At 45.2% G+C, this 15978-nt stretch overlaps 1 protein-coding gene across 1 annotated transcript in view; it reads left to right on the forward strand.

Moving 5' to 3' along the window:
- The window catches only part of KIFC2 (kinesin family member C2), a 43912-nt gene that overhangs the window by 925 nt on the left and 27009 nt on the right, over positions 1–15978 (forward strand). Inside the window, exons 2-5 of the mRNA XM_083621944.1 lie at positions 6914–7001; positions 12111–12274; positions 13992–14247; positions 15294–15481. Coding sequence (XP_083478070.1) covers positions 6914–7001; positions 12111–12274; positions 13992–14247; positions 15294–15481 — 696 coding nt within the window. The remainder of the gene's footprint in view (positions 1–6913; positions 7002–12110; positions 12275–13991; positions 14248–15293; positions 15482–15978) is intronic.

Here is a 15978-nt window from a genome sequence, read left to right on the forward strand (position 1 = left end):
AACGCAGCTCTCTCCCAGGTCTTATTCCAACACTCTAACCACTACACCACACTGCCTCCCATACTCTGAAGAGTAAATGTAGATAAACCGGTCCCCCAGGAGGCATGGAACAGAGAGCTGATCCCTAGATGCAGGATACCTGCAGCTAGAGTCGATAATCAGATAATGCTAATATTATTTACTTTGATATTTTAACCCATGTGCAATGGGACTCATTCTTACTTTATTTTACGGTCTCAGTATTCATCTTTTAATTTTCATCTGTTAGAAGAGTTTCTTTTTGGCTTTATATACATTATAAAATGAAAATCTCCACAAAACTAACTAAATTACTAGATGCCGGAGATTTACCTGTGTGGATTGGAACCAAATACTTGAGTTGCTGCCGACATAATCTTGGGTGAACATGCAAATAACCCACCCAAGCTGAGCCTGATTTTCATATGGAAGGGTGTTTTGTGTGCGCACAGGGTGTGTATGTGTGTGTGTCTGTTTGTGTAGCTGGTGCCCCCTTGTACCTTACTGGCTGCCCACCCACCCATCCACCCAAATCCTCAGTCTCCCATCCCTGCCTTTTATGCCTCTTGACCCCCTGGGTTGGGAATGTCGTTTTCTCCCTGGGAACCCGATCTCCCCAACTCCTTCCACGCATGCGTGAGTTCATCCAAAGGTCTGCACATTTTTCATGGTCCATTGTCTGTCGGTTGCAGAGACTAAGTGATGGAAATTGGGTCCTCCGTGAGGCTTCTGCGAGAAGCCGTGCCAACGACCAATGGGTGAGCGGCTTCTGGGAAGAGCTGCGGAGGACATAAAAGTTCTGCAGGATGTGACATGCTGCAAGCTGTCTCTTTTCCACCCTGAAGTCCTGTCACTCTGGGGGGGGGGGGAGAACAGAAAGGGCTGGAATTCTTCAGAGGGAAAGAATTTCAGTTGGCGTTGACAGGCCAGAGAATGTGATGCCCGTGGCTTATTTATGTCTCTTGAAATGGAATAGCTAATGGCTGTTTCGGAGAGAGGCAGAGAAGCAGTGACAGGAAGAAATGACTGCATGCAGAGAATAGCTCAGTCTGTAGAGAACAAGGCTCTTAGGGTCAGGGTTTGAGTCTTTGTTGTTGTTTAGTCTAGTCGTGTCCGCCTCTTCATGACCCCCTGGACCAGAGCATGCCAGGCACCCCTGTCTTCCACTGCCTCCCGCAGTTTGGTCACACTCATGCTGGTAGTTTTGAGAACACTGTCCCACCATCTCGTCCTCTGTCATCCCCTTCTCCTTGTGCCCTCCATCTTTCCCAACATCAGGGTCTTTTCCAGGGAGTCTTCTCTTCTCATGAGGTGGCCAAAGTCTTGGAGCCTCAGCTTCAGGATCTGTCCTTCCAGTGAGCACTCAGGGCTGATATCCTTCAGAATGGAGAGGTTGGATCTTCTTGCAGTCCATGGGACTCTCAAGAGTCTCCTCCAGCACCAGAATTCAAAAGCATCAATTCTTCAGCCTTCTTTATGGTCCAGCTCTCACTTCCATACATCACTACTGGGAAAACCATAGCTTGAACTATATGGACCTTTGTTGGCAAGGTGATGTCTCTGCTTTTTAAGATGCTGTCTAGGTTTGCCATCGCCTTTCTCCCAAGGAGCAGGCGTCTTTTAATTTCGTGGCTGCTGTCACCATCTGCAGTGATCATGGAGCCCAGGAAAGTAAAATCTCTCACTGCCTCCATTTCTTCCCCTTCTATTTGCCAGGAGGTGATGGGACCAGTGGCCATGATCTTCGTTTATTTAACATTGAGCTTCAGACCATATTTTGGGCTCTCCTCTTTCACCCTCATTAAAAGATTCTTTAATTCCTCCTCACTTTCTGCCATCAAGGTTGTGTCATCTGCATATCTGAGGTTGTTGATATTTCTTCCGGCAATCTTAATTCCAGCTTGGGATTCATCCAGGCCATCCTTTTGCATGATGAATTCTGCGTATAAGTTAAATAAGCAGGGACTAGGCAAAAGATTCCTGCATTGCAGGGGGTTGAACTCTGCAGTTCTATGTTTCTATTATAGCGAACCTCCTCATCACACAGCGGGAGTCCGTGGCAAAACTCTTTGACACCTGAGATCTCTGCTTCTTGTCCTGTGACTGTAATACCTTTTAAACTGCTTTTAATACTGGGTTTTGATCTGTTGCAACCTGCCCAGGGTCCTTAGGGTGAAGGGAGGGTAAGAAACTAAGAAGAGCCTTGCTGGATCGAGTCCAGCACCCTGTTTTCACAATGGCCAGCCAGATAACTCTCTCCACCATGAATTTGCCAAAGAAATAAAATACAGTGGTACCTCGGTTTACGAACTTAATCCGTTCCAAAAGTCCGTTCTTAAACTGAAGCTATTCTTAAACCGAGGAGCACTTTCCCTAATGAGGCCTCCCGCTGCCGGTGCCCTTTCACCGTTCGGATTCCGTTCTTATACCAAAGTAAAGTTCTCAAACCAAGACACCATGTGCAGTTTTGCAGAGTTTGTAAACCGAATCGTTCTTAAACCGGACTGTTCTTAAACCGAGGTACCACTGTAAATAAGTCATATAAATGATCATTGCCTGGAAGGCCACATTCAGGGACCTTCTGGTGTGACTGTTGTTGATCTGCCTCAACAAATCCTTTGGGTGTCATCTACGCAGCCTGCAACTTGAGCAGTCAATAAATGCCTTGTTTCTGTGACCCGAATGCTTGACCTACTCAGGCATGCTCTGCACGCACTATGGATTTATCACACACAACTGCTGCAGAGCAGAACGTTTGCACATGTAAACTTACACATGTAACCATTATCACATGTATTTAAAAAAAGACCATGCATGTATGTTTCACATTATTCTTTCTTGCATTTGGAAGTCCAATAAAGTGTGAAGTGACCGTAGCGTCTGATGCTTGGGAGCTTGTTGTTTCTACTCAGTGTTAGGAGAAAGGTACTCTGTGCATGCTCAGAGGTACCATTTTTATTCATGCATCAGATTATTGCACAGGTGGGGAACTTCAGGTCCAGATGCCTAAGCCTCCTTATCTGACCCTTTGACCACTGTACTCACTGGCCCTGTGTGGCCCCGCAAATATTTTTGCCTGTTTGGATAATGTGCTGATATTTCCCTGTGTTTGCCTGTGAGGAGAATATAGAGGTGTGAGAGTGTGTGTAGAAACTAGCCCACTGTACAAAGGTAACATTGCTTCCGCTGCAAATTTTCCCTCGAAAGGTATCCCAGAAGGGAATTCGGCCTTCAGACAGAAAAAAATCTCCTACTGGCATAAAAAAGATTTCAGAGCTAAGTGCTGCTAAGCCAGGCTCAAATCGACCCCTTAAGTCAGTCCCGTTCGACAGCCACCGTTCCTGCAAGACCTCTTTATTTCCCTTCCCTTTAAAGTATTTATTCCCACATTGCTGCTTCACCCCAGAGGGCAGATGTCCGTCAGTTGCTTGCCATGTGTGGAGAGGAGCGATAAATCTGGATCTGCTCATCCACAGGCAGAGGCCTCTGACAAACAGGCCCATCGCTCAGTGATGCGGTTTCCATGGCGCCTGTTGCCGTGGAAACAGAGCTGCTTCCCGGCTAGGGTGGCCAGGCAGCTACAGCTGACTGGAAGGGGGGCATTTGAGGCCTGTCTGCTAGAGAGACACTGTGTGTGTGTGTGTGAATAAATGAACTCTGGGCCATTCCTCAGTTTCACGCACCGCACCCTGTCATTTAAATGCATGCAAATTCACAACTGCCTCTGCTTTGACTTTAAATACCAGGAGAGAGGAACACCCTCACAATCTCTGTCACTGACAGAGCAATTGACTCTGTCAAGGAAAGTAGAGAGGTGTTTGTGTTTGTGACAGCTTCCATTTCTAATGCTCCTTTCGCTGCCTGGAGTGGCGGTTGGTTTGGCAGAAGCCCATCAGAGCATCCCTGCCAGGAAAGGGCCCCTAATTGTGGGAGAAATGAAGCGTCGGAGCCAGGGGGGGGAATTGTTTGGGAATGGGCACAGATCCTAGAGAAGCTGACGTTGGGGGTGGAGGCAGGGTGAGGCCAGGCGTCGCCGGTTATTTTCCAATGCCATGATTTCCTCACGTACGCACCTCACGGACAACTCTAAGGCCCTGTGGCCCCTGCTAAGAACATAAGGAGTACCTTTTGGATCAGGCCAGGGGCCCATCTAGTCCATTGTCCTGTTCTCACGGGGTCCAGCCAAAGGGAAACCTGCAAGCAGGATTCAAACACAAAAGCAACTCTGCCTTCCTGGGATTCCCAGCAACTGGCCTTCAGAAGTATTGCTGTATTACTATATTATTATTATTATTATTATTATTATTATTATTATTATTATTGCCATCGATAGCCCTCTCCTCCTCCACAAATCTGTCTCATTCTCTTTTAAAAGCCACCTAGGTTGGTCATGGGGCGTGGATGGCGCTGTGGGTTAAACCACAGAGCCTAGGACTTGCTGATCAGAAGGTCGGTGTTTCGAATCCCCGCGACGGGGTGAGCTCCCGTTGCTCAGTCCCTGCTCCTGCCAACCTAGCAGTTTGGAAGCATGAAGTGCAAGTAGATAAATAGGTACCACTCCGGTGGGAAGGTAAACGGTGTTTCCGTGCGCTGCTCTGGTTCACCAGAAGCGGCTTCGTCATGCTGGCCACATGACCCAGAAGCTCTATGCTGGCTCCCTCGGCCAATAAAGCGAGATGAGTGCCACAATCCCATAGTCGGCCACGACTGGACCTAATGATCAGGGGTCCCTTTACCTTTACCTTAGGTTGGTGGTCATACAGTAAGATAAAATAGAATAGAATACTGAGAGAACGATAAGAGTAACAACAACGTAGAAAGATGTGGGGTGTGGTCCACAGGTAGCAGTCAAGTACAACATTCCTTGTTTTGCTAGAGTGGACATGCAAGGGAATGCTTGGTCCAGCTAGTCGAAACTTCCTGTTCCTCCTGGCCTGGAGCATCCTTCCTCTTGCAGGTGACCAGAGGTGGGTGTGACCTTACCTGTCCAGGTAACAAAGGGATGAGTCATGCAGCACTCCCTTCCTTTTTCATCTTTCTCCTTTTGTCTGCTTCCAGTTAGGACTGCTATGTTGGTTTTCAGCCAACAGCAGAACAGGTTGTTGTTGTTGTTTAGTCGTTTAGTCGTGTCCGACTCTTCGTGACCCCCTGGACCAGAGCACGCCAGGCACTCCTGTCTTCCTCTGCCTCCCGCAGTTTGGTCAAACTCATGCTGGTCGCTTCGAGAACACTGTCCCACCATCTCGTCCTCTGTCGTCCCCTTCTCCTTGCGCCCTCCATCTTTCCCAACATCAGGGTCTTTTCCAGGGAGTCTTCTCTTCTCCTGAGGTGGCCAAAGTCTTGGAGCCTCAGCTTCAGGATCTGTCCTTCCAGTGAGCACTCAGGGCTGATTTCCTTCAGAATGGAGAGGTTTGATCTTCTTGCAGTCCATGGGACTCTCAAGAGTCTCCTCCAGCACCATAATTCAAATGCATCCATTCTTCGGCACAGGTTTTTTCCCCATTTGGGGTAAATCCACATGTTGCTATTTGTCTTTAAGTTTGCCTTCAGGATTGATACACTGTGTACAGTCATACCTCATGTTACATTTGCTTCATGTTACGTCCTTGCAGGTTACGTCCTGCTGCGACCCAGAAGTACCAGAAAGGGTTACTTCCGGGTTTTGCCTCTTGCGCATGCGCAGAAGTGCAAAATGACGTCATGCGCATGCGCAGAAGCGACAAATTGCAACCTGCGCATGCGCAGACGCGCCGCTGCGGGTTGCGCTCTTTTCATGTTGCGAACGGGCCTCCGGAACGGATCCGTTCACAACCAGAGGTACCACTGTACTTGCTGAAAGTGAGTAAACTTACTTTTCGTTAACTATGAATAGGATTGTGCTGTCTTTATTCTTTTAAGAGGGATTTAAAGGGAACTTACCAGGAACTATACAATTCAATCTGAGACAGACTGAATTGTATAATAGTGAGAGGCTTACACGAGCCTGCAACCAACTATCTGCTGTGCGTGAGAAGGGGAATGTAACTCTGTTACATAAGGAACTTGCTGGTGCAAATTAGGAAGGATATTAATAAACACTATATCCTCTCCTTCTACCCTGAACATTCCCACAAAAGAAAGATAAGTAAAAGTGACTTCGAACTATCCATCCATTAGGTGTGCCAGCAAGTCTTCTTCATAATAGCTTGATGCACAATCTAGAGAGATATCCATTTATTCCTCCCTCTGCTGATGTTTCCCAGTGTTCAGTCCAGGCATGACAGATTGCTTGCTCTTCCTTTCCATCTAAGACTGCGGTTTCCGACGTGAGGCACACGCCCCACAGCGGGGCAATTCGAGAATGAGTTATTAACAGCTAATGGCCTTTTAGGTTTCCTCCATGTGAATAGGAGCTCACTTTTTGAAGGACTGATATGTAGTCGAAAATAGAATTAAAAGGACCCCTGGAAGGGATGGGGGAAAGTCAGGAAGATTCACCGTAACCTCGATATTTGGACTTTGTACTGTTTTATGTTGTATATTATATCTTTGAAAATCAATTAAAAATATTATAAAAAAGGAGTTCACTTTTTGAATAATACAAATTATATGTCACAGGGACGGGGATCAGGATTTTAGAGATGCTTAGCTGGGGCATGGGCAAAAAAAGGTTGGGAATAATAAGTAATAATAATAATAATAATAATAATAATAATAATAATAATAATTTATTTATACCCCGCCCATCTGGCTGGGCTTCCTCAGCCACTCTGGGCTGCTTCAAAAAAAAAATAATATTAAACTACTGTAATACATTAAACATTAAAAGCTTCCCTAAACATTCTCCATTTCCTGTTGCTATATATTTTTAAAGATGTTCTTACACTTTGTCTCCTGTTGCTTCCACCCCACGTAGGACTGCAAAGCTTTTTCCATGGAGCAATCAAGGAGGACGAAGAAAGCCCTGAGCAAAGACCCCTGGAAGGAGCTGAGCGAACTGGACAGTAAGTCACCCGGACCCCTCCCTGTCCGCCCCCCACCTCCAGCAGCAAAAGTTAGGGTAGCCCAGAATGGTTGGCTAGTCCCAAAGTCTTCCTGTCCTCCCTAACGGGGCTTGTATATGTGGGAACGTTCAGGGTGGAAGGAGAGGATATATTATTTGTTAATATCCTTCCTAACTTGCGCTGGCAAGTTCCTTTATGTAGCAAAGTTACATCCCCCTTTTTACATGCACAGCAGATAGCTGGTTGCAGGCTCGTGTGAGCCTCTCACTATTACAGTGGATGCTCGGGTTGCGAACGTGATCCGTGCGGAATGCACATTTGCAACCTGCAGCATTTGCAACCTGCATTTGCGCAAGCACAGGTAGCGATTCAGTGCTTCTGCACATGCGCAAAGCGCGATTGAGCACTTCTGTGCGTGCGTGACTGCCGAAACCTGGAAGTAACCCGTTCCAGTACTTCTGGGTTTCGGCGGTCCGCAACCCGAAAAAACGCAACTTGAAGCGGCTGAAACCCAAGGTATAACTGTATACAATTCCCTTTGAATCCCTCTTAAAAGAATAAAGATGCCACAATCTTATTCAAAGTAAATAAAAGAAGTTTACTTACATCAGTTCACAGTTGGATCCCTGAAGGCAGACTTAGTTACAAATATGTACATGCGGATCTACCCCATATGGGGGAATAATCCCAGAGCTTCTGCTAGCTGAGAGCTAGCAGAGCAGTCCTAGTTAAAAGCTGGTCAAACGAAGAAGGAAGTGAAAAAGAGAGTGGTGTGCTGCGTGACTCGTCCTTTCGTTACCTGGACAGGTAAGGCCACGCCCACCTCTAGTCACATGCAAAAGGAAGGATGCTCCAGCCATGAGGAACAGAAAGTTTCGACTGGCTGGACTAAACATTCCCTAGCATGTCTTCTCTAGCATTTCAAGGAATGTTGTACTTGACTGCCTCTCTTTTTTTTTAAAGATATTTATTAAAGTTTCAAAAAAGGTTACAAAATAAGAAAAAGAAGGAAAAAAAAGAGAAAGTACAAAATACAGAAAAATAAAAACAGTTAAAAACAAATCAATCTTTTCATATCTTATCTTTCATTTCCCTGACCTCCTCACACCTCCCTTTTTTTGTATTCCAGTTCAGGTGGTTAATTCAGCAAATCCTTTCCCTCCTTGTTTTTATCTTAATCCTTTACCTTGATATATTATAACTTTGCATTCTCACCTGTTAACAATCCATTTTTACATACTCCTTTATAACATTGCTGCTAAAACCACTTAACTTCATTCCGACATCATTCTAACATTCATTAATTTTGCAGTATTTCTGTAGATAATCTTTAAATTTCTTCCAATCTTCTTCCACCAACTCTTCTCCCTGGTCTCGGATTCTGCCAGTCATTTCCGCCAGTTCCATATAGTCCATCACCTTCATCTGCCATTCTTCCAGGGTGGGTAGATCTTGTGTCTTCCAATACCTTGCAATGAGTATTCTTGCTGCTGTTGTAGCATACATAAAGAGAGTTCTATCCTTCTTTGGCACCAATTGGCCGACTATGCCCAGGAGAAAGGCCTCTGGTTTCTTCAGAAAGGTATATTTAAATACCTTTTTCATTTCATTATAGATCATCTCCCAGAAAGCCTTAATCTTTGGGCACGTCCACCAAAGGTGAAAGAATGTACCTTCATTTTCTTTACATTTCCAACATTTATTATCGGGCAAATGATAGATTTTTGCAAGCTTGACTGGTGTCATGTACCACCTGTATATCATTTTCATAATATTCTCTCTTAAGGCATTACATGCCGTAAATTTCATACCTGTGGTCCATAACTGTTCCCAGTCAGCCAACATAATGTTATGTCCGACATCTTGTGCCCATTTTATCATAGCAGATTTCACCGTTTCATCCTGAGTATTCCATTTCAACAGCAAGTTATACATTCTTGATAATATCTTAGTTTTGGGATCTAACAGTTCTGTTTCCAATTTTGATTTTTCCACCCGGAAACCAATTTTCTTGTCCAAATTGTAAGCCTCCCTTATTTGATAATAATGAAGCCAATCTCACACTTTGTCTTTTGGTTTCTCAAAGCTCTGCAATTTCAATTTATCTCCTTCTTGTTCCAAGATCTCCCAATATTTCGGCCATTTGGCCTCCATATTGAGCTTTTTCTGAGCCTTCGCTTCCATCAGTGATAATCACCTTGGGGTTTTATTTTCAAGTAAGTCTTTATATCTTATCCAGACATTGAACAATGCTTTCCTGACAATATGGTTTTTAAATGCTTTATGTGCTTTGACCTTATCATACCACAAATATGCATGCCACCCAAATACATTATTGAAACCTTCTAAATCCAAAATGTCTGTGTTCTCAAGAAGCAGCCATTCTTTCAGCCAGCAAAATGCAGCTGATTCATAATAAAGTTTAAGGTCTGGCAGGGCAAATCCACCTCTTTCTTTTGCATCGGTTAGTATTTTAAATTTTATTCTGGGCTTCTTGCCCTGCCAGACAAATCTAGAAATATCTCTCTGCCACTTCTTGAAACAGTCCATTTTGTCCAAAATTTGCAATGATTGAAACAAAAACAACATTCTTGGCAATACATTCATTTTTATAGCAGCAATACGGCCTAGCAAGGAAAGCTTCAAATTTGACCATATTTCTAAATCGTTTTTCACTTCTGACCAACATTTTTCATAGTTATCTTTAAATAAATTCAGGTTCTTAGCAGTCATATTAACCCCCAGGTATTTTACTTTCTTGACCAGTGTTAAACCTGTCTCCTTCTGAAACCTCTCTTTCTCAATCGGTGTCAGATTTTTCTCTAGAACCTTAGTTTTTAACTTGTTCAACTTGAATCCTGCAACCTGACCAAATTCCTGAATCAATTTCAATACTCTTTTAGTACTAGATTCTGGCTCCTGTAATGTCAGTACTAAATCATCTGCAAATGCTTTCAATTTGTACTGTTTGGCTCCGACTTGTATACCTTTAACCAATTGGTCCCTTCTAATCATATTTAGGAGAACCTCCAGGACCGAAATAAAGAGCAATGGGGAAATTGGGCAACCTTGTCGTGTCCCTTTCTCTATCTTAAATTCCTCTGTCACCACATTATTAACAATTAGTTTGGCCTTTTGTTCTGAATAAATTGCACCTATACCATTTCCAAAACCTTGACCAACCCCCATCCCCTGAAGATTCTTCTTCATAAAACTCCAAGAAATAGTGTCAAAAGCTTTCTCTGCGTCTACAAATATCAAAACTGCTTTAGTATTAATGTTCACTTGTAATTTTTCTAAGATATTAATTATATTTCTTGTGTTGTCAGACAGATGTCTGCCCGGGAGAAAGCCTGCTTGATCTTTATGTATCTCTTCCACTAGTACTTTTTTTAATCTTTTAGCCAAAATGTCTGCAAAAATTTTGTAATCCACATTAAGCAGAGATATGGGGCGGTAATTCTTAAGTTGTGTCTTTTCAGACTCGATTTTCGGTATAAGTGTAATGTAAGCTTCCTTCCACGACTCTGGTGCTTTTTTCCCTTCCAAAATTCCATTACAAACTTCCTTTAATGGTTGTATTATCCAGTCTTTCAAAGATCTATAATATCTTGAAGTTAAACCGTCCGGCCCTGGAGATTTACCCAATTGCATATTCTGGATGGCACCTTCTACCTACTGTTCAGTTATCTTATAGTTCAACATTAACTAATTTTCTTGAGAGATTTTTTTGTAGTCCATTTAATTTCAAAAATTGATCTATATCAATTTCTTTCTGTGGCCCTTGTGTATATAGTTGTTTAAAGTACCTCTGGAAACATTTTCTTATCTCAACTGGATTCTGTATATTCTTTCCTTCCACTTCCAAATTTGTAATAGTTTTTGTCTTCTCTTCATTTGCCAAGCTAGCAATTTCCCACATTTGTTGGCCGATTCGAATGTCTTTTGTCTCATCTGTTTGATTTTCCACTCTATTTCCTGGTTCATCATTTTCATATATTGTACTTGATATAACTTTATTTCTCTCAGAATCTCTTGCGATTTTGGTTTCGCTCTCAATTTCTTCTCACCTTCTTTTATTTTGTCCAAAATTTTATCTTTTTTCTCATTTTGAGTTCTCTTCTTTATTGCATTCTGTTGTATCAGGAACCCTCTCATAACCGCTTTCCTTGCGTCCCAGATTACTCTTTTTTCAACAGTGGTGTTCATATTTATCTCAAAATAATCTCTCAAGGTTTTTTGGGCCTTCTTAATCACTTCTTCATCTCTAAATAAGGTGTCATTCATCCTCCATCTAAAAGAGCCAGTTGGTATTAGTTTCATCTCCATCTTCACAGCATTGTGGTTGGAGCAGGTTTTAGGACAAATTTCCACTTTTCTAGTCTTTGGAGCCAGTCCTCTAGTTATCCAAATTTGGTCAATTCTTGTCCATGTCATTTTGGCTTCAGAGAAGAAGGTTCCCTCTCTACCCAAGGGGTTCTTTGTTCTCCAAATATCAACTAAGTCCAAATTGTCAGTCATCTCAAAAAAGGTTTTCGGTAGTCTACCGTCCTTGGTGACTACCTGTCTTTGTGCCTTGTCCATATTTGTAGATACCACTCCATTCATATCCCCCATCAAAATCACATTGTAGTCCAAATAGTCCATCAAGGTCTCGTGCAACTTTTTAAAGAATTCAGATTTCCCCTCATTTGGTGCATAAACTCATACTATCAGAAATTTCTCTCCTTGTATTTGAATTTCAATTGCCACAAATCTTCCTTGGTCATCTTTAAAGATAAGATCTTTAAAGATACTTGACCTCCTCTCATGGATCACACCCCACAGTTTAAGGATGGAGTCATCCTCATCATGAATAGGGCAGCTGTCCTGTCCAGTGTGCAGCAATTCTGGAATCAGCTCAGGTGTTTAGCTGTCCAAACATCTTGGGAGAGACTCTGTGCTGCTGGGCTCAGTGACCGGGTCTTGGGTTGGGACACAGCCACTCCCCACAGTCTCTCCCCACCCAGGAACAAAAACAGGCTTTCTGCTGGGGAGGGTCAACCCCCCAGAGAGGATGCTGCCGGTTGGTGCTTTTTCTCCCTGGCCAGGGGTCTCTTCTCTTGGCAGGCAGCTCAGAGAGCGACAGAAGCAACAATACAGAGGAAGAGGAGGAAGAGGAGGAAGGCCTTGGGTTGGGGGACGCCCCGACTCCGCTCACAGAGTTCCGGTCCCTCAAGGCGGAGGCTGCCGTGAAGACCCTCCTTGGGGAAAAAGACCCGGCCAGTGGAAAGGTGAGTGCCCCCACCTCAAATCCATTTCACTTCTGTTCTGCGGTGGTGGAACGGGGGGAAGTGGCCTTGTGGAAAACATTAAATTAAATATGGAGTTAAAATAGATAACTATAGGATGAGGGACACCTGGTTTGCCAGCAGGACATGTTGAAAGGATCTAGGACAGGCGTCAGTAAATTTTTTCAGCCGTGGGCTAGTCCACTGTCCCTCAGACCTTGTAGGGGTCTATATTTTGGGGGGGAAATGAACTGATTCGTCCTCTGTCGTCCCTTCTCCTTGTGCCCTCCATCTTTCTCAACATCAGGGTCTTTTCCAGGGAGTCTTCTCTTCTCATGAGGTGGCCAAAGTATTGGAGCCTCAGCTTCAGGATCTGTCCTTCTAGTGATTTCCTTCAGAATGGATAGGTTTGATCTTCTTGCAGTCCATGGGACTCTCCAGAGTCTCCTCCAGCACCAGAATTCAAAAGCATCCATTCTTCGGCAATCAGCCTTCTTTATGGTCTAGCTCTCACTTCCATACATCACTACTGGGAAAACCATAGCTTTAGCCAGGGATCAGCAAACTTTTTCAGCAGGAGGCCAGTCCACTGTCCCTGAGACCTTGTGAGGGGCTGGACTATATTTTGGGGGGGAAAATAATGAATGAATTCCTATGCTCCACAAATAACCCAGAGTTGCATTTTAAATAAAATCACACATTCTACTCATGTAAAAACACCGGGCAGCCCCACAAATAACCCAGAGATACGTTTTAAATAAAAGGAGACATTCTACTCATGTAAAAACACACTGATTCCTGGACCGTCCGCGGGCCGGGTTGAGAAGGCGATTGGGCCGCATCCGGCCCCCAGGCCTTAGTTTGCCTACCCATGAGTTGGGGTGTAGGAAAAGAGGAGACTAAGAGGGGATAGGATAGCCATCTTCAAATATCTGAAGGGCTGTCCCATGGAAGATGGAGCAAGCTTGTTTTCTTTTGCTCTGGAGGGCAGGACTCGAACCCATAGCTTCAAGTCAGAAGAAAGGAGATTGCGACTAAACATCAGGAAGAACTTTCTGGTGGTAAGAGCTGTTTGACAGTAGGACAGATTCCCTCCAAAGGTGGCGGGCTCTGCCTCATTGGATTTTTTTTAGCAGAGGTTGGCTGGCCACGTGTTGAAGGTTCTTTAGTTGTGATTCTTGCATTGCAGTGGGTTGAGCTAATAATAATAATAATAATAATAATAATAATAATATTTTTTATTTATACCCCGCCCTCCCCAACCAAGACCAGGCTCAGGGCAGCTAACAACCGATATAAAAACAAATTGGTTGAAATACAACTTAAAAACAAGATTAAAACCTTAAAATGCAGCCTCATTTCAATGGAAACTCAAATCAAAAACTTTTTGGGGATGAAAACGTCAAGTCTTCACCAAGGCCAACTATCCAGACTGGTCCTACATGGGCCAGAAAAAGCCAGGGAAGTCCCCAAATAGGAGTTCCATCACAGAAGGAGAAAGGAAAGAGGAAAGAGGGGATCAAGTTGATTCCAAGCCAAAGGCCAGGCAGAACAACTCTGTCTTACAGGCCCTGCGGAAAGAAATCAGATCCTGCTAGATTTGGGTTCCACTCCAACTCCAGAGTTATATGATTCTCTATAATATGTTGCTGTTTTTCTGACCTTTCTCTTGTCTCCCGCCCTGCTCTCCTCCTCGGGTCCTGCTCCGTCCCGCCACCAGCCTCCCGAGTCGCCTCTCCTCTCGGTGATCTCCCACCTCCTCTCCTTCCTGGAGCATTATGCGCAGATGCAGCAGCTGCAAGAGCAGGCCGGCGAGTATCGCTCCCGCCTGCGCAAGGAGGAGAGTCGGCGCCGCAAGCAGCTGAGGGGTCTGAAGAGGGCCTATCGCCAGCGGGTGAAGGACAAGCTGAGCCTCATTGAGAGCCTGGAAAGCGTCATCTCTGAGCAGCAAGGCTTGCTGGAGAAGATGCACGAAGGTGAGCCCAGGCGCCGTCCCCATGCACAGTAGGGACTCAGCCACATTAGCCGAAAAAGCAGCGTTTTAAATGCATTATAAGCATGCAACACCAGATGGCGCTGTAGAGCAAAAAACTTCTGTATGTGATTTTGCATAGAGATTTTTTTTTTTGTTATAACAATTTAATTTATGACTTATTTATAGCGGGGTTTTTCCTGCGTGAAGATCCACCCTAGGTTCCTCACTGGGGTGACAAACACCCTCCCCACCAAGTGCCCCTGTTTTCCAGGGACGATCCCAGATTTACAGAAGCCGTCTCGGTTTCTGATTTGATCCCAAAATTTTGCTCCCAGACTGGTGACTGGGAGCGGCCGCCGAGACCATATAACACCGGTCTTGAAAGACCTACATTGGCTCCCAGTACATTTCCGAACACAATTCAAAGTGTTGGTGCTGACCTTGAAAGCCCTAAACGGCCTCAGCCCAGTATACCTAAAGGAGCGTCTCCACCCCCATCGTTCTGCCCGGACACTGAGGTCCATCTCCCAAGGGTCTTCTGGCGGTTCCCTCCCTGCGAGAAGCCAAGTTACAGGGAACCAGGCAGAGGGCCTTCTTGGTGGTGGCGCCCGCCCTGTGGAACGCCCTCCCACCAGATGTCAAAGAGAACAACAACTACCTGACTTTTAGAAGACATCTGAAGGCAGCCCTCTTTAGGGAAGCTTTTAATGCTTAATTGGTTATTGTATTTTAGTGTTTTGTTGGAAGCCGCCCAGAGTGGCTGGGGAAACCCAGCCAGATGGGTGGGGTATAAATAATAAATAAATTATTATTATTATTATTATTATTATTATTATTATTATTATTATTGGCATGGAAGCAGAGGAAGGAGGCCAGATGTCAGAATCATAGAACTTGAGAGTTGGCTGGGACCCCCTGGCCTTTGACTTGGAATCTTCCGTTGAGATTCTGCATTGCCGCGGGTTGGGCTGGATGATCTTTGGGTGTCCTAAGATTCCTTGTGGCGGCATCTCCAGGGGCTCCATCCCTTCTCCTCCTCTGTCTCAGGGGTGAAGCTACCTTCAGCCTGCCTGCTCTACCCAGTGGCATCGACCGGGGTGCACCAGCTGGTGGAGTCCATCAACACCCTCCAGGGTGAGCGGACCCGGCTGTCAGAAGAGGTGACAGGCCTCCGTCAGCAGGCAGAACTGCGGGAGAGAGAGAAGCAGCGGGTGGCTGGGAATTTCCACCATCAGGTGAGGCGGAGGGCCGGGGGGGCGTTGGGGGTAGTCGCCAGGGGCCGGGTCTCACTTCCTTCCCCGTGCCGTTGTGCCCAGCGGCTCCCATGGTCCCCGAATGTCAGCCAAGCTAGCTGCCGAGGCCGCTGTGAAATGGGGCCCACCAGGAAAGGGCTTCTTTGCTCAGCACGTAGTTAAACGGCGGAACTCCCTGCCACGGGAGTCAGTGGTGGCCAGCAACCGAAGGGGCTTTAAAAGAGGATTGGAGGAGGAGAGGGCTATTGGAGTGGCTGGGGAAACCCAGCCAAATGGGCACGGTATAAATAATAAAATTATTATTATTACTACTACTACTACTTAGGGACCTCGTATTTACAGGACCGCTTCTCCTGGTCTGCCCCACAGAGGACCTTAAGGTCCATGAACAACCATAGTTTAGAGGTCCCTAAGGAAGTCAGATTATCCTCCCCCAGGGCCAGGGCCTTCTCAGTGATGGCTCCGACCGGGGGGAATGC

This window comes from Podarcis filfolensis, assembly GCF_964270895.1.
Source record: "Podarcis filfolensis genome assembly, chromosome: 7".
NCBI classification, from domain to species: Eukaryota; Metazoa; Chordata; class Lepidosauria; order Squamata; family Lacertidae; genus Podarcis; species Podarcis filfolensis.